The 20032-nt window shown below is 44.2% G+C and overlaps 1 protein-coding gene across 1 annotated transcript in view; it reads left to right on the forward strand.

Annotated features, from left to right (window-relative positions):
• The first annotated feature begins 2280 nt into the window (after positions 1-2280).
• Positions 2281-20032, forward strand: part of fras1 (Fraser extracellular matrix complex subunit 1) — a 562738-nt gene continuing 544986 nt past the window's right edge. Inside the window, exon 1 of the mRNA XM_078543632.1 lies at positions 2281-2846. Within this exon, the coding sequence (XP_078399758.1) occupies positions 2774-2846 (73 nt within the window). The 5' untranslated portion in view covers positions 2281-2773. The remainder of the gene's footprint in view (positions 2847-20032) is intronic.

The raw sequence follows: 20032 nt of genomic DNA on the forward strand, positions 1-20032 counted from the left end.
AAATGCTGGTTAGGCCACAGCTGGAGTATTGCGTGCAGTTCTGGAATTCACATTATAGGAAGGATGTGATTGCACTAGAGAGATGCAGAGGAGATTTACCAGGATGTTGCCTGGGCTGGAGAGTTTTATTTATGAGGAGAGATTGGATAGGCAGGTTATTTTCCCTGGAGCAGAGGAGATTGAGGGGGGATATGATTGAGGTGTACAAAGTTATGAGGGGCATAGATAGGGTAGACAGGAAGGAACTTTTCCCCTTAGTGGAGGGATCAATAACCAGGGGGCATAGATTTAAGGTAAGGGGCAGGAGGTTTCGAGGGGATGTGAGGAAGAATTTTTTCACCCAGAGGATGGTGGGAATCTGGAACTCACTGCCTGAAAGAGTGGTAAGGGCAGAAACCCTCATAACATTTAAGAAGTATTTGGATGTTCACTTGCAATGCCATTGCATACAAGGCTATGGGCCTAGTGCTGGAACATGGGATTAGAATAGTTAGGTACTTGTTTGACCGGTGCAGACTCGATGGGCCAAAGGGTCTTTTTCTGTGCTATAGATCTCTATGACTATGAAAAGCTTCGACAAAATTCTTTTTTCAGAAATGTTAGTTTTGTATTGCCAAACGACTATAGATATATAATTCCACACCTTACTATTTGCAAAGTTGACTAAAAATGTAAAGCTAAAGGAAAAAAATAAAATACTGCAGATCATAGAAGTCTGAAATAACACCTAAAAGAATTATTTTAAAGAAATAGGTTTCTATGTTTGTGATGTGGGGATGATTTATGATTTAAGGAATCAAACTATGAACTTTACAACAGAATCCCAACTTTGCATCTCGGCAAAGCCTCAGTGGATAAATGAACTCCATACTGTGGTACAAAGTCCCAGATTTGACCCCTAGGCACTGTTAACTAAGCTGATCTCAACTGGGCTACTAACTCCTGATGGCAGAATACCTGGACTATGGCAGAGAAAATTGACCAAAGAATCAAGCTTCTGATTGCTATCTAGTATACTTTGTTTGAAATGTATGAGTAGATGTTAGATAATGCTTAACTACATTGGGGCCCAAAAATCAATATCTTTGCTGTGTTGCCCTCACAATTCAACCTTGTGCTGACTGGCTCTTGCTGTCTGGAATCACACCTGAAGATTAGTCACATGAATGACGTTGTGTCCACTGCACCTTCAGCGTTTTAAAAAAAGTAAATAGGAACAGCAATGAGACTAATTTTTGTAGCCAAAGTGCTGGAATGAAAGCTTGTGTTTGCAAATGAATGCAAAGCGTTTACTGGTGTTAAATTTAACGAAAATATTTCTCCCACACTGTGGCTACAAGCGAATCACAGACGTTACACACCAGGGCGCCATCTGTTGTCGTAAGAAAAATATAAATACAATAAATTAAAACTAAAGCTCTTTTATACCCACAAATGGGGAAAACGCTGCATCTTTTGGGGAAAAAAAAACTGAAGACAGAGTACACGGTCGCCTTCCTTTCCGTAAATTTAGTTCAGAAAGTAAGCTGTGTACATGAGAATCTTTACGGGAAAAAAGTGCTTTGCGGTGAATAAAATATTTGCGCATCCGAAAAACGGAGATTTCTCACATCACTGTGTGAATTATCTGAGGAGACTTACTCCATTTCACTGGATTACTGCAGCTGCTTCAGTGCGATGTTTGGAACAGTTGGGTTTTTGATAAACTTTTTTGCTCCTGTCTTAAGAGACAGACAGAGACAGAAAGAGAGAGAGCTGCCCCGAAGGACGGGGAGTAAATGAAGGGGGAAGAGGATCGGGTTACATCCACGTGACTCGCTGGAATCCCGGCCTCAGCCCAATGTATCCCAGTTACCAAGCAGCAACTGCGAGTTTTGTCACAACTCCAGCACTTCTCTTACCCCCCTCCCCCCACCCCTCAAAAAAAAACTTCTTCTGAAGGCCCGAGGATTTTCTTTATTGTTCCCCTTTCCCTCATCTTGCTCGGTCTGATCACTCTTCTCCACCAGCTAGAAGAGGTTTTGGAGGACCGGATTTGCTGCATTCAAGGCAAAAAAAAACTCCCGCCCCTCACCCCCTCCGCCAACATAGCTCGTGCAGAGTCTACTGCCGCCAGTTATAACCCAGGCACCAGCTGCTGCTGAGGGAAATACCATTTCTAATGTTATTGTCTTCAAAAAAAAAGTTAAGTTCATAAGGTTCCCTTGAGAAATACGTCGCAGAGAAATTTCTGCTCGGATGAATTGAGGGGCGATTGTGATCCGATGAAGAAGGTGGTGAAGTGCTCGGCGCTGAAACGCTAGACGTATTTTGCGTGCAGCTTTTTTTAAAAAAAAAATTGGGGGTCGGGGGGTGGGGGCGCAATGATGTCAAAGTGAAGTTCACACTGAGCAGCTGGGCAGAAAGGTAGATCTGTGCTGCTGCAGGAGAGACCGCTTCGAGCCACCGACAGCTCAGCGAGTAAATCAGCGCCGATTCTCCCTGCTCCCCAAACTCACCACTATTCTTAACTGCAGTTCAGTCCACCCCCAACAGGATCCACCGTGCTGGAAACTGGAAGCAGTACCCGGAGACACATGAAAACATTTGGCTCAGGCACAATTTGCAAGTGCTCTCAAAGAAAAGTCATTGATTTATTTATACGCCCCTCGATGCATTAACTTAAGCCGCACCAAGGGATGTGAGATGTCTTTTGTAAGTGTCTGTCTGCCGGCTTTCGACTGAAACGAAAATAACAATCTAGAGACGTTTTATTCAAACCCGAATCACCATCATGAATGACTTGAGCCTTTGGGTTGTTGCTGCTGTGTTGATCAGCTTTGTAACCTTGCCGCAGCAGAGTGAAGGTTGGTACATGTAACATTTATTGAGTGTTGTACTTTACAGTGTTTTCCTTTCCAACAAATTTTGGATCAAATCGTCAGTTTTACAACAGATTATATATATATTCTTGCCGCGCATTTAGGTTTAATGAAGTATTCAATTCTTTGGTATAATGTTAATTTTGGTAACCTGCCTAACAATGACGAGCGACACCGAGAATAAAAATGAAAAGCACTTCAGAGAGTTTCCCTAAACTGCGACCGGAACGAGGACGGTACATTGAGAATCTTATTGATTCTGTAAAGACGGGCAAATACTGTAACCTAGTTTTTCACGAGTTGTTACAATTTGGTGAAATTGCAATTTATAAGAAATTCTGTTGCGCCTTCTTTTGATGAATCGCGAATGTTCCAGCAGCGTTTACTGGTCGGAAGCAAAAGTTACTACAAATTACTCCCATTCATTTATCAGAGACAGCATTGTGATCGTCTAAGTTTCAAAGGCACTGCAGTGTGATATTACAGCCAGCATTGTCACTGAAGTAACGCCGATCCTCCTATCTATGTTTACTTTTTGATTCGCATTTAGGCTGCTATTTTCTCCTCCGACCAAGTGACCGAATTGTGGACTTCTGAGTAGTTTTGTCGTTGCTGCTCATTCATAAATCTGCCGTTGCCTTTGAACCCAATTTAAAAGGGCAACATTTCTCCTGGCTTTACATATACACACATAGGTTTACATTATATCTCTGGAATTAGGAATATTCAAGTACCTACCCGATTTGCACTTCACTGAATGCTTATTATTTCACCTCGCAAAATCTGACATTAACTGGTGGGACCCACAATTTAGCGAGGACCTCTTTACACGGATTATGTTAAAATGGTTAGCGGATGGATAACGTGAGAGATACTACTTTGAAATCATTTGGGAAAGGCACTAAACCGATATTACGATGTCGCCGAAAACAAACGTGACCTTAAAAAATAACTTCTCGCGCTTTGCATGACCCGGGTCCCTGGTTTCAGACGGGCTGATCTGACCATACCTCTGAGAACTTTACTCCCCAAGCAGCACGTATTACAGCCTTTATTTATCGATTTAATGTTTTTTAGAGGGGCAGCTGTTCTGCAGATATTTATAAACACATTTTGCTCGTCGCTCCTACGCGGTAAGTTATGCCGGTTTATTGAGAGAGGTGCTCTGTTCCACGCTTGTGTGCGAGACAGTGGTGCATACGACAACTGCCTGCAGTTCCACAAATACATGTAAACCGGACCGTCAGGGCTCATTCATATGTTTAGGCTGAAAGAAATAATCTATAGTTTGAAGAACTTGTATGACATGTAATGCTGACCAGTCAGTCATTTGATCATTCAAAGGAGGAAAATGTTTTAATGGTTAACTGGAAACTTCCATGAATGGTGGTGGTGGGGCACTTCTGTGTCATCTTAATTGTCTACCTACTTTGTTTGAAAATTAATCCGGATGTGTTTATTCAGCTCTTGATAGATTGTTACGAAAACAATATTTCAAAGATTGTTTTGACCTATCCCCCCATCCCTTCCCAACAAATACACACGCTAAGTCTGTTATATTCCAGTTTCATTTATTTGGTAGTTTATTTTGAATACACGGGAGTGGAAGTAGTTACTGTGTTAGGTATAAACAAACTGCAGAGAAAATTTATAAGTATTTTCAATGACCTTCTATCCAGTAATAGTAAATGAGGATTGTGCATTGGTACAAGACTTATAAAAATAAAATTTCATTTTACTTCAACAGGAGACTCAGCACTGAAGTCTAAGCACAGCATTTTGCTTTCCCATATCATTTTGTGACATTTTCTTTGGTCCTCTGGGAATTAACAGAGACAGACTGAAAACAACTGCAGTGATTCTGAGACAGAGTCAGATATTGATGACTGAAAAAAAACAAATGGAATTGCCTTTTTAAGTTTGCAATTACCTTCCATCTTCCCTTGAGAGAGAGAGTGCCACAGTCCTCCAATATGTTACTCATATGGCCATAGATAATTGAGATAGGAGTTTTTTTCTACCATGACAGCCATCACACTTGAGCCCAATTCTAACATGCATATGCACATGTACATACACACGCGCGCACGTGCACACATACACACAGTCCTCCTGTTTTAGGATCTTGGACCATTTTTCTACAGAAATAATTCAGGGTAAAAAGTTACTTATGACTTTTTTTTGGATAAAAGCATAGTGCCTTCAGACCAGTTTAAAAAATACTGGCACAGTAGGTACTTAAGATTGTGATGAGCTAAATTGGTTGTTCCTTAATAGACTGTAAATAGTGAACAATTCATTAGATTACATCAGAAGCTGAAAAATACCTAGTGCCCTTTATATTGGAAAGTCCTTGATCCCATTTATGGCTACGAGCATATGAACATATGAAGTAGGAGCAGGAATAGGCCGCCTGGCCCATCAAGCCTGCTCCGCCATTTAGTAAGGTTATGGCTGATCTGATTATAACAGCAACTCCACATTCCTGCCTACCCCCAATAACCTTTCACCCTCTTACTTTTCAAGAGCCTATCTACCTCTGCCTTAAAGATATTCAAAGACCTTGCCTCAACCACCTTTTGAGGAAGAGAATTCCAAAGTCTCACGACTCTCCAGAGAAAAAAATTCTCCTCATCTCTATCTTAAATGGGTGACCCCTTATTTTTAAACAGTGGCCCCAGTTCTAGGCTCACCCATAAGAGGAAACACATCCACCTTGTCAAGTCCCCTCAGGATCTTATATGTTTCAATCAACTTGCCTCTCACTCTTCTAAACTCCAGTGGATACAAGCCTAGCCTGTCCAGCCTTTCCTCATGAGTCAAACCATGCATTCCAGGTATTAACCTAGTGAATAACCTAGTGAACTGCTTCCAATGCATTTACATCTTTCCTTAAATAAGGAGACCAATACTGTACACAGTACTCCAGATTTGGCCTCACCAATGCCCTGTATAACTGAAGCCTAACCTTCCTGTTGTACTCTCCCTATTGTATCATATACCTATTGTATTCAGTTTGTCTTGTAATAAACAATAACTTTCTATTAGCTTTGCTAATTACTTGCTGCACCTGCATACTAAACTTTTGCAATTCTTGTACTAGGATACCCAGATCCCTCTTCATCTCAGAGCTCTGCAACCTCTCACCATTTAGATAATATGCTTTTTTTTTCATTCATCCTGCCAAAATGGACACACTTACATTTTCCCACATTATACTGTACTCCATTTGCCAGATCTTTGCCCACCCACCTAACCTATTTATATCCTTTTGTAGCCTCCTTCACAATTAACTTTCCTACCTATATTTGTGTCATCAACAAATTTAGCAACCATGCCAATGGTCCCTTCAACCAAATTATTTATATAAATTGTAAAGAGTTGAGGCTCCAGCACAGACCCTTGTGGCACACCGCTCATCACATCCTGTCAACTAGAAAATGGCCCATTTATGCCTACTCTCTGTTTCCTGTTAGCTAGCCAAACTTATATCCATGCCAATATGTTACTCCCTTCACTCTGACCTTTTATTTGCCGCAATAACCTCTGATGCGGTGCCTTATCAAATGCCTTCTGGAAATCTAAGTACAGTACAACCACCAGTTCCCCTTTATCTACAACACATGTGACTCCTTCAAAGAATGCCGATAAATTGGTTAAACATGATTTTTCTTTCACAAAACCATGTTGACTGCCTGATTACCTTGAGTTTATCTCGGTGTCCTGCGATAACATCTTTGATAATAGCTTCTAACATTTTCCCAATGACAGATGTTAAGCTAAGTGTCTATAGTTTCCTGCTTTCTGTCTCTCTCCCTTTTTGAATAAAGGAGTTATATTTGCTATTTGCCAATTTAATGGAACGTTTCCCGAGTCTAGTGAATTTTGGAAAATTAAAACAAACACATCTAGTATCTCACTAGTCACTTCTTTCAAGAGTGTAGGATGAAGTTCATCAGGACCTGGGGATTTTTCAGCCTGCAGCTCCAAAAAATTTCTCAGTACTGCTTCCCTGGTGATTGTAATTTTCCTGAATTCCTCCCTCCTTTGCAATTCCTGATTTACAGCTATTTCTGGGATGTTACTTGTATCGTCTATATTGAAGGCTAATGGAAAATACCTGTTCAATTCATCTTCCACCTCCTTACTGTCCATTATTAATTCCCCAGACTCACTTTCTATAGGACCAACGCTCACTTTTTGTTAACTTTTTAAAAATTACCTATACTCTTACTGCCAGTGTTTATATTTCTAGCTAACTTTCTCTCATACTCCAATTTTTCCCCTCCTTATTAATCTTTTAGACATTCTTTGCTTTTTTTTGTATTCTGTCCAATCTTCTGCCCATTTTTGAGCAATTATATGCTTTTTCTTTAAGTTTGATACTACCTTTAACTTTTTTAGTTAGCCATTGATGGTGGGTCTTCCCCTTGGAATTTTTCTTTCTCATTGGAATGTATCTATTCTGTGTATTCTGAAATATCCCCTTAAATGTTTGCCACTCCATCTCTATTGACTGATCCCTTAATCTAAATTGCTAGTTTCCTTTCACTAGCTCTGCTTTCATAACCTCATACTTGCCCTTATTCAAGTTTAAAATACTAGTCTTGGACCAATTCTACTCTCCCTCAAATTCAAATTGTAAAATTCAGTCATATTATGACCACTGTTACCGAGGGGCGCCTTCACTATGAGGTCATTAATTAATCCTTTCTTGTTGCACAATACCAGGTCTAGTATAGCCTGCTCCCTGGTTGGCTCCAGAATGTGCCGATCTAAGAAATTATCCCAAAAACATTCTATAAATTCGTCATCTATGTTATCTTTGCCCATCTGATTTTTCCAGTCTATATGGATGAAAATACCCCATGATAATCGCTGTATCTTTCTGACAAGCTCCCACTATTTCTTCTTTGATACCCTGTCCTACCATGTGATTATTGCTAGGGGGGCCTGTACATCACTCCCACAAATAACTTCTTGTCTTTATCACTCCTCATTTCTACCCAAACCGCTTCTATATCCTGGTTTCCTGAACTTAGGTCACCCCTCTCTATTGTGCTAATGTTATCTTTAATTAACAGTGCCACCCCTCCACCTTTTCCTAACTTCCTATCCTTGCTAAATGCCACATACCCTTCAGTATTCAGGTCCCAATGTATGCCATCCTGCAGCCATGTCTCTGTAATGGATCATACTTATTAATCTCTATTTGCACTATCAGTTCATCTATTTTGTTTCGAATGCTACATGCATTAAGATACAGAGCCCTAAGTTTTGCCTTTTATTATTTTTGGAACCTCTAACCTTCTGTTGATTTACTCGTAGATTTGTACTCTCCATACTTTCTGTCTCTTCCTGTCATGGTCTGTTTCTGAATAAGGCCTGGCAATGAATAAGGGAGTTAAAGCAGAGAATGTGAATACAAGTTGACAGACAGAGGGCCTGTGAAACAGAATGCTGCACACGGAACCAGGTTTTTAAAGAGAATGTTGCAAGAGTTTATGCTGAGACTAAAATCAGAAATCCTACATGATCAATTAGTAATCAACTTGTCATAAATCAAGTAGAATGACCCATTAATATGGGGAAGGGCGACATTTTCTTTCTTTTGTATTATACAAAGATAAGTTCTTCTATTTGAATTAAGTGACTCTGGTGATATCATAGTTATTTTCTTGAGCTGAATTTGAATTCTGCAGCCTGAGTTTATTTAATTTCACAGGAAGCATTCAATCAGCTATATGAAGGAATATTTTTTCATTAGCTTTTAGGTGTTTCTGTTCAAAATGTTTTCAAAGTAATTTGAAGGAAAGCTAGAGGACAAATTTGAAATACTTTACAGAATTAACATTTAGTATGCATAAAAATAAAACGGAGGCCAGAATTTTCCTATTGGTGTGCGGGGGTGGGCGAGCGTCCCGGCGTCACCACACCCCATCGCGATATTCAGGTGGGCAGGCACGCGATGTTCTCCGATGCGCGCCTGCCATTAATTAATCACACAATTAAGGCCCTTGAGGCAGCAATTGGCTGCAATTTTTCGGGGCCCGTGCAATCTTCAGGATGTCGCACGGGCGCAACGGTCAGGCGGGAAGGAGACATTTGTATAAACCTCATCCACGGATGGGATAAGAAGGATGAGTGAGGTCACGAATGTTATCTTTCAGGTGTTTAAGTGTGAAAATTACTGATACTTGCCTGTTTGAGCAGGAATACTTCAAAACTTATACCAGCTGCTTGGACAGGTGTAAAAGCCTTCAGGTCAGGACTCTACAGTAAAGATAATTTTTGCGGCTTGCAGTCTTCAGGAAGCCTTCCCTTAGCCAGGGAATGGGAGTTGTGCTCTCCATTGGAGGCACCTCCTCTGAGGAGGAAGGGAGGGCCAGAAGGGGGAGGAGTCCAGGAGTCCACATTCAGCCTCCAGGAGAGCCATCTTTGGGAGGAGGGGTGCAGGCACAAGGGGCACAGGGCCAACAGGAAGTCCAAGGCGGAAGGGGCCACAGAAGATGCCACTATCCTGCTGCCAGGGTATACAGGCAGCGAAGCAGCTACCTCAATATGTCTGAGGTGCAGTGCCGAAGGAAGCTTTGTCTCTAAAGGGAGACAGTCACCTCCATTTGTCAGAAGATAGGACCTGAGATCTCCGCAAACTGTGTGTGTGGGCACCCCATGCCAGTGGCTCTAAAGGTCACAGCTGCCCTCAACTTCTATGCCTCAGGCTCTTTCCAGGGGTCAGTGGGTTATCTCTGCGGAGTCTCCCAATCAGCTGTCCACAGTGATTGTGTCAAGCAGGTGACAGACGCTCTGTTCAGGCGTGAATTAACTTTCATCCACTACCGCTGGGACCAGGCAAGCCAGACAGAGCGAGGCAGAGGCTTTGCGGCCATTGCTGGCTTCCCCTGCATCCAGGGTGCAATTGACTGCACACATGTGGCCATCAAGGTGCCAGCAGGTGAGCCCCGGTGCCTTTGTCAACAGGAAGGACTTCCACTCCTTCAACATGCAGATAATGTGTGATCACAAGCTGCAGATTTTGCAAGGTAGCCAGGCAGCTCCCACGACGCCTACATCCTCAGACACTCGTAGGTGCTGAGGCTCTTCAGTGCTCCAGCCCGGCTGGATGGATGGCTGCTGGGTGACAAGGGCTATCCCCCCTACAGGTGGCTCAAGAAGCCTCTCTGCCATCCAAGAGCAGAGGCTGAGCAGCGCTACAATAGGAGCCAGGCCTGCACAAGGGCTGTGGTGGAGAGAATCATCGGTCTTCTCAAGATGCGCTTCCGATGCCTGGACCGCTCAGGGGGCGCACTCCAGTACCCCCCAGATCGTGTGTTGCTGATAGTGGTTGCATGCTGCACCCTCCACAATCTGGCGCTGGAAAGGGGCGATGCAGTGGACGAGGAAGATGTGGACACAGTTGCTCCGGATACACACGATGAGTCCAGCAGTGAGTCTGAGGATGAGCACGCACAGGAGAATGCTGAGGGGGTAAACGCTGACCCGGGCATACTCCAGGGGGGCAGGGACACCCGGGGGACTTTAATCCAAAGAACCTTCAGCTAGAACACCACAGATGGACCTCCAACACACGCCAGGGCTGCAGGCTCCATACTCGATACCTGAGTGCTAAATCTGCCTGGATAGTAACATTAACTAAGGCCCTTGTCAATAAAGCCCAATATCGAACAACTCACTCATAACATCATGGGTCCCTTCCACTTGCAGAAGTAAGGAATCACCCTGAGGCATGGCAACATATCAAAATTTGTTGAGAGAACAAACGTAACATCATAAACCAAAAAAAAAGGTGTTGGGCATCACACCATGTCTTCAATAGACTACTATGGGCCAACATAAAAGCACCAGTGAAAAACCCGTGGTGTGCCTAAGGTGCCTTAAATTTAAGCTTACAGGTGCTACGTCTCAGTGCTGACCCCCTCGCTGGCACCGGCATCAGAGACAGCCTGCTCACTGTGCTGTCCTGTTGGCCTCAATGACCTTGGCGGATGTCCTCTGGCCCCTGGAGCCTTTGATGGCCCCGCCTGGGAGGGAGTGGCTATTTCCACAGCTGGCTTCTCCCCAATCGCTGCAGCCTCATCGGATGCCATGGTCACTGGCAGAGGGGCGGAGTAGCTGCTGCCCTCCTCTGGAGCGCCCCAAGAGGAGCCTGCAGAGACGACAGGAAGCTGCTGTGCCGACGTGAGGTCACTTCGGACCTCCCTGCTCACGGTAGATGTATGGGCACTGAGCTGGGATACTTGGTGCCCAAACCATCTCAGGCAATGACCAACTGAGGTCAATGCCGCTGTGAGGGCTTGCAGGTCTGAGCACAACCCCAGGAGGACCTGATTGTTCTCCTGGAGGAGCCTCTCCACGAGAGTTGCCACTCTCTCCATGAAGGAAGCATGACGCTTGGCCATGAGGCTCATTGCATTGGTGATGCTCCGCGTGGACTCCTCAAGCACGGGCACCATGCCACGCATAGCCTCATGTATCTCTGCCAGATCATCCCACACACCCTGCTGCACTTCCAGCATTCGCTGCCTCATGGACGACTCCAGAGGCACATCATCAGCCATCGACTGAGCATGTACCTGGTCCCCAGCAGTCCTCCGACTGCCGGTGACCTAGGCACTCTGTCTCTGTCCACACCTCAAGCGAGTGTGAAGTGCCCTCACCGCCGTGCCCTGGGACACTGGCCAAAGATCTAATTCCTACCGAGGTGCTATTATCTGCGCTGGTGCCTGTCTGGCAGAAATGGTGTGACGCTGGTGAGTGGATTTCCTCTGGGCCCTCAGGGATGAGAAGCGGCCCCTCTGCCTCCTCCTCCCGGCCCTGCTCCAGTGATGCTGAAAGGAAGAACAAGGACATTTGATTGGTTACAGTGCAGACAATGTCAATTTACACGCCTGTCCCCCTGGATCATTATGCGCTCATCCTTCCATAATCAATGGTCAACCCATGTTGCTAACTTCAATCATTGAGCATTCAGCAGTGCCATGGCTTTTGGGACACACATGGTGACCTGAGTTTTCGACAAACATACCTCCGCGTGGCACCCCAGCCTCACCGCCTCTGGTGGACCTGGGGGCATGGCGCTCCTCCAGATCCATGGCCTGCTGCTCAAAAGGTGTCAGGATTGCCAAGTAGACCTGGCCTCCACCAGTCCGCATCCGCTCGGCAGAATTGTGCGCAGTCTTCTCCTGAAAAGGAGAGAAGAGCATTGATTAATCCAGCCTGCGCCTGAATTCCCATCACATCCCTGGAACCCAGCCAGAGTGGGACATTGCAGGGCTCCAGTTCTTTGTTACCTCGCAGCTGCCGCACACTCACCCAAAGAAGCCAGGGCTGAGCACCCCTCCCCCTTACCCAAATGCTGCTTCCTTCACAATTGACACCACAAGGTGTAACTTTGCTACGCAAGGAGGCACAAGCACGTGGAGCACAAAGACCAGCAGATGGATTGGTGCCCCGCCACCTGGAAACTCCCCTGCCAGCACGTTAGCATCCTGACTTTGACATGCTTCCCAGCACTCTGCCTATGTGCAGACACTTGACTTTTCACCCCCATTCTATACTCTTGGTGTCAGTGTCACACATGCTGCGGGTGCAGAACCCATCCTAGCTCAACTCTCTCAGGGTGAACTAGGCATGGGCAATATTTGCTGGCCCACCGAGTGAGGGATACATGCCATGAGGGATTCAATGCCGTTACTGTACTCAAAAGTTGCGGGGGGGTGGGGGCTGGGGAGAATGGGTGACGGCTGCATTAAGTGACCTCAGCCAACATGATACTCACCCTTCCCGAGCGCAGGAAGTCGTTGAAGCTTTTGCAGCACTGGACCCATGTCTGCCACACCACATCATGGGAGCTGACACTCTCGGCCACCTCCTCCCATGCAGGTTTGGTCGGGTGGGGAGGCCTCCGCCTCCCGTCCCTCGGAATCAGGACCTCCCGCCACGTTGCCACCTCCTCCAGGGCGGCAGCTGGGCACTTGTCGGAGAAGCGAGGAGCTTACTGCCCCGATGGCCTACCCTCCGGACTAATGTGATGCACATTGCCCCTCTGCTGTGCTCTTCCCCCGGCCATTGTGAGCAGCCTTGCAAAGGCTTTCAGGCCTTCATTTAAACAGGCGACCCCGCAGCCTGTGTACGCCCGCCGCTACCCGTCCACTCCCGCTATCCTGGGGAGTTGAGAAATACACTGGGCGGGCCTTAATTGGCCCATCCACATAAAATGGCGGTGTGGACCCGATCGTGGGCGGTGATCGGGTCCACGCCCACTTCCACATGGGGAAAATACTCCCCATAGGACTGGAATAGGCTCCTTGATCCTGTTCCACCATTCAGTTAGATCATGTCTGATCTGTCTCTTCACCCCATTGCTCCATATCTATTGATATAGTTACCTAACAAAAATCTATTGCTTTCAGTCTTGAAAATTTGTATCAGCCTTATCATAACTTTTTTGGGGGAGCAAGTTCCACTTTTCCACTGTGTGCAAAAGTGTTTCCAGCATTAAATCCTAAATGACCTAGCTCAAATTTTAGGATTATGCCCTCTTGTTCTGGATTCTGCCACCAGAGGAAATAGTTCCTTTGTATCTATCCTATTGAATCCCATAATTATTTAAATACCTCCACCAGATCACCACATAACTTTCTAAACTGCAGGGAATACAAGCCAAATTTATGCAAACTGTCCTCATAATTAAACTTTTTACATTCCGATATCATTCTGGTGAATTAGCACTGTGTCCCTTCCAAGGCCACAATATATTTCCCAAGATTCAGCACCCAAAACTGAATACAATACTCCAGTTTGGGTCTGTCCAAGGGTCTATACAACTAAAGCTTTACTTCCTCACTGTTGAATTAAAATCCCTTTGAGATAAAAATCAACACTCCATTAGCCTTTTTTAATGAATTGTTTGTTTTAAAACTGTGTGCCTCTGTGTGTATACGTGCATGCACACAAAAGTGAGATGTTCTGACAACACACCTATTATACCTTTGTTTCATGTTCTAGAAACTTCAGAAGTGAGAGATGAAGAGAGGGTGAGGGTGAGGCCCAATGGGGGAAAACTGTCTTCCTAAATATAATACAACTTGTAGTTTCAAGTAAATATCTGTTGAATTTTGAAGACAGCCAATTACCTCCAACTGTCAATTAGAAAAGGTTAATGCTAATAGCTCACTCCTGTGAGATAAAGATTATAATTTCTAAAACCTATGAGACTAAGGGAAAAAAGAAAAAGGCAGACACAATAAAGTCAGGCAGTTTCTCTAATTAACATAATTAAATTTAACTCCATTAAAATAACAAGAATTGTGAAGCCAAATAATGCTTCTTTGAGGAAAATGTAGGAAGGTTAAATGAGATGCAGCATTTGTTTTTGAGGGAAGAAATTGGGAGTGGGGTGGGGAGAATGGAGGATTAAGGGTGAAGTGAGTGACAGTGGAGCAAGGGGAGAGGAGAATAGAGGGGTTGGTGGATTGTTCAGAGAGGAAGAGGCATTTTACTGCTGCGAGTGTGGGATTGGTAAGAAAGTCGCGAGGAAGGTGAATAGGTAGGGGATACAATGCAGAGGGATGGCAAGGGAGCTGCTGAGGACTGCATTATCAGCACAGCCCCACCCAAAACGCAGCCGGCAGCTGTTGCTATCTCCCTTCCTGCCACACCATGCCATGTCACCTAACAATTTCCACTGAAAAGAAAGAAAAAGCAGAATAGCTAAGAAGATAAGGAAAAGGGCTAAACTAGGACAGGGGAGTCAGAAAAATAGCAGAATAAAGAGACAAGGGAAAGGCAATCTTTCAATTAGGCATTTTACAGCCTCCCAGACTCAACATTGATTCCAACAATTTCAGATCATAATCACTGCTCTAGTTTTTTACAGACAGCAGCTGTTGGTAATGATTCTTCTATAGTATGGTTGTCACACCTTTTTGTGTGCCATATTTTTTTTGCCATATTTCAATTTTTTCTCACTCAAGGGGCCAATGAGAAATTTCAGGAAGATAAGGTCTGACACAACATTAAACATGATTTTTTTTAAAAATCAACATCAAAGCAATAAATTGATATTTTTTTAAAAAAAGAGTAATTAATAAAAATGACCATTAAAAAGTGCTGAACAGCAGAGCTAATTAATAAAACCTTTTTTTGCCTTTTTGTTTAAGAAGCAGAGCTGGGGGAGACAGACTGGGCCCTAAGTCCTAGTCACCAGGGAAGGGGTGGGGACCAGGGCTGAGCTAAGGAGTTGGGTGGTGCACACTCCGAGCTGATCTTGATGGAATTCATAGAAAAGTGGGGGTCAGAAACAGGCTGCCTTTCAGCCTGGGTTTTCCTCCTCTCCTGGCCTGCTTTGTGGATAGGTATTTGGGGAGGAAGGAGGAGGAGGGGAAGTGTGTGTGTGTGTCCAGCTCAGTCCTAATCTCAGGATTCTCACACTTTCCCTCACTTCATTCACCTCACTCACTCATTCACCTTACTCACTCACTCACTCGCACAGACTCACTCTCTCACAGACAGACTTAGACTCTCACTTTCTCACACAGACTCACTCATTTCCCATTCGGGCCTGTGAGGTTTGGACATTTTACCTCTGAGGAGGAATTTGGGATGGCTGTGAATGTACCAAGATGCTCTTCCTTATTCAGCTCTGAGCCCTGAAGTAGCCTCCAGCCGCCCTGGGCAGGAGGCTAGGAAAGAAAAGATTTGGAGGAGTCTTAATAGACGTCTTTAAAATTATGACTAGGTCCGATAGGATACATGTGATGAAAATGCTTCCGCTTGTGGGAGAATCCAAAACTCAGGTTCATAAAAACAAGAAGTTACCAATAAATCCACTTGGGAAATGGGATATTTCATTACTCAGAGAATGGTTAGAGTGTGGAACTTGCGACCACAGAAGTGGTTGAGACAAGTAGTATAATACTTTCAAAGCGGAACTAGATGAATGCATGAGAGAAAAAGGATTAGAAAGATATGTTGCAAGGTTGAGATGAGATGAATGGAATGGGAGGAGACTTGTGTGAAGTATAAACCCCAGCACAGCCTAGTTGGACTGAAATGGCCTGTTTCTGTGCTGTGTATTTTATGTAGTCCTATGTCACAGCTGCCTGCCCTCCTCTTCTAAAGGTGGTGTTTCATGCAAAGTATAGTTTCATTGGGGAAGGCCTTATCCAAATCATAGGTCTTCATGCATAAGCTTATACAATGAATGTTGATATATCACTCATTTATGGGTTTTCCTGAATCATCAAACTCACGGGGCTGAATTCTCCGGTCAGCGAGTGGGGCAGGGCCCGCTTGCCAATGCGTAAAATGACGTGTGGTGATGTCGAGCAGGCGTCCCGATGTCACCGTGCTTCATTTAGATTTCCAGTTCGGCGGGCGCGCAGCAGACTCGGCTGTGCGCCCGCCAAACTGTCTAAGGCCTGTTTAAAAACTGATTAAAGTAATTAAATGACCTGCCCATCCAACCTTAATTCCAAAAATTCACAACCCTTTGAGTGAAGAAATTTCTCCTCATCTCAGTCCTAAATATCGGCCCTGTATTCTGAGATTGTGTGCCCCGGTTCTAGATTCTAGATTTCCCAGCCAGGGAAAACAACCTCTCAGTTTCTACCCTGTCAGATCTCTTCAGAGTCTTGTATGTTTCAATGAGATCAACTCTTATTCTTCCAATTCCAGAAAGTATAGGCACAATTTACTCAGTGTTTCACCATAGGACAACCCTCTCTCATCTGAGTAAGCAATATAGTGAACCTTTGCTGCACTGTCTCCAAGGAAAGTATATCCTTCCTTAGATATGGAGACCAAAACTGCACACAGTGCGCCAGGTGTGGTTTCACCGAAGCCTTGTACAATTGTGGCAAAACTTCTTGATTTTTGTACTTCGATCCCCTTGCAGCAAAGGCTAACATGCAATTTTCTTTCCTAATTGCTTGCTGTACCTACACGTTAAGTTTCTAAATTCCTTGTATGAGTTCACCAAAGCCCCTCTGAACATCAAAATTTACAGGTTTCATTCCTTTGAAAAAATATTATTTTCTGTTCTTATTACCAAAGTAAATAACCTCACACTTTCCTATGGTATACTTCTTCTGCCACCTTGTTGCCCACTCATTTAACCTGCCTATATCTCTTCACAGCTTGCATTCCTAGCTCATTTTGTATCATCAGCAAACTTAGATACATTACTCTTGGGCCAGGATATTGAGGTTGGTGAGCAGGGGGCGGGGCTTTACCATATGAAAAGTAACCCTTTGGGGTCATTGTCAAGTACAGCATGAAATGTTGGATGACTGGAGATGAGATGATGAAGTAGTTTGAGTAGGATGGGCATCAATGACAAGGAACAATATGGTTTTTTCTGTTAAAGGTTAGTGGTGGTACTGTAAGCTCTGAGTCAGCAAGTTCTGGGTTGAAGCCCTTCTCCAGAACCTTGAGCACAAAATCTAGGATTTTGCTTCATTGCAGTGCTTAGATAATGCTGTGCTGTTGAAGCTGCTGTCTTTAAAAAGAGATGTTAAATTGAGGCCCTGTCTCTTGAGGCCCTGTCAGGTGTGTGCAAAAGACTCCATGGCACTAGTTGAAAAGACCAGGGGAGCTCTCCCATTGACGTGGACAGAATTTATCCCTCAAAATCCATTACAGTAACCTCCCTCCATTTGCACCCCCCTCCTTCGCGATTTTGTTTAGCCGCGCAAATCTATCAAATCGCAGTCCACACCCGGAACCTCGCTCATCTGTGGTTTCAAATGTAACAATCCCAATTTAAACAGTACACATGCACAAAGATTAACAAAGAATATTCTGTACCTTATAAAATTCCATTAGAAACACTGTTAATCCTCTTGTCCTCGAAGAAAGCGTGCCACTGCAAAAGACCCTTCACTGCGCATGTGCAGTCTCCATGTGCACGTGGGTTACTGTGATTTACAGGGTTCTATAGTAGTGCAGTATTTTGCAGTACAGCTACAAGACAGGACAGCACTTTACCAAAAATGAGTGAGTCACAGTCAAGCAGAAAACATCCCAGGAAGGTGATGACATTTGAACAAAAAGTCACAATCATAGATAGACTGCAAAATGGTGCAAGCACTTCCAAGTTGGCCAGGGAATACTTTGTGAATGAATCCACAATCAGGTACATTAGGCAGTCTGAAGATAAAATAAGGGCCAGTGTTGGTGTTTCTGCCAAGTTAACTTTTCTAAGCAGGAGAGATCTACACTTAGAGGAAATGGAAAAGTTACTCAACGGGCAGAATATTATGCTCGGTGTGCAGGCGCGTGGCCAACACGCCTGAGCGTAAATGACAAGCGATGATGTTGGGCGTGCATCCCTTCTATTCTATTTTCTATTTTCAAAGAATTCTCAGCCAGCACTGATCACTTTAAAAAGCGTTTCGGGCTGCATAACGTGAAGTGGGTTTGCTATTTCAGCTGACCATGCAGCTGCAGGAGAGTTTCCCAAGATGCCTTATTTATTCATGGGATGTAGGCATCACTGGCTAGGCCAGCATCTATTGCCCATCCCTAATTGGCCTTGTTCAGAGGGCAGTTAAGAGTCACCCACATTGCTGTGGGTCTGAAGTTATATGTAGACCATTAGTGAACCAGATGGGTTTGTACAACAATGGTTTGATTGTCATCATTAGACTTTTAATTCCAGATTTTTTTTCTTATTGGATTCAAGTTTCACTATCTGTCTTGGTGGGATTCAAACCCAGGTCCCCAGAGCATTACCCTGGGTCTCTGGAATACTAGTCCAGTGACAATACCACTACGCCACCACCTCCCCTACAGGAATACATTGAGGAGAGAGGCTACCAGGCAGAGCAAGCCTTCAATGCAAACAAAACTGGCCTGTTGTGGAAGATGCCAAGTAGGAGCAACATTTCAAAAGAAAAGACAGCTCCTGGGTTTAAAGCAGCAAAGGACTGGCTGACACTTCTGCTATGTGCCAATGTGGCTGGCTTTAAATGTAAACCAACTCTGGTTTATAGGTCAGAAAACCCTCGAGCTTTCAAAGGGAAAAATAAATCTCATCTACCAGTCTTTTGGAAGGCTAACAGCAATGCTTGGGTTATAGCAGTCGTATTTGAAGACTGGTTTGCCAATTACTTTCAGCCAGCGGTCTGTATTTATCTGAGGAGAAAAAAACCTGTCTTTCAAAGTCCTATTAATCCTCGATAATGCCCCTGGGCACCCACACTCTCTCTCTGAGGACCATCCAGATGTTGACATTTTGTTTTTACCCCCAAATATGACCTCGCTTATCCAACCAATGGACCGGGGGGTCGTTGCCTCATTCAAGGCTTACGACACCCGACGAAGTTTCAGCCACATCCTTCATCTTCTGGAAGCAGACCCTTCAACGAGAGTCCATAATTGCTGGAAGGAATTCAAGATCCTCTAAGCAGTAGGCATAATTAAGGACTCATGGGATGCAGTTAGAGCTTCAACCATAAATACCTGCTGGAAAAAAGTTTGGCCTGAGACTGTGAATGACTTCACAGGGTTCCCCAATGTGGATACTGAAGTGGCCAGGATTGTTGACTAGGCAAGACAAGTTGGAGGGGAGGGAATTAAAGACATCACCACAGCTGAAATGGATGAGCTGCTTCAATCTCATCAAGAGGAACTCTCTATGGAAGAATTGGTTGAACTGATGAGATTAAATGAACCCAAGCAGGAGCAGGAATGGGAGCAGGAAGAAGAGCCTAAAAGGCTCAGTTCACAACCAAGATGATGGCAGATAAGGTCAGCCGAAGATTTGAAAAAACAGGCGACAGACCAGATACAAGAATGGAAAGAAGCATCGCCTTTTATACAGCGATTGAAACAGCGGTTACTCCTGACAGAGAACTTTACAAAATTGAAAAACAAAAGGCGAAGCCGTCAAAAATAACATTGTTCTTCTCATCCAAATCATCCACATCAACACCTGCAATCAGCCACATCACCTACTCCATCTACATCCACTCTCAAGTATGGTGCCTGTACTGTGATGTACAATACCTGTACTGTGATGTACAATACCTGTACTGTGATGTACAATACCTGTACTGTGATTTGTAAATTATACTACAGGTACGCATTTATTCTGTAATTGATAAGTTTTAAATTGTTCCTGTTTTCTTGTGTTGATAAACAATTTC

Source organism: Cetorhinus maximus, chromosome 1 (assembly GCF_964194155.1).
Source record: "Cetorhinus maximus chromosome 1, sCetMax3.hap1.1, whole genome shotgun sequence".
NCBI lineage: Eukaryota > Metazoa > Chordata > Chondrichthyes > Lamniformes > Cetorhinidae > Cetorhinus > Cetorhinus maximus.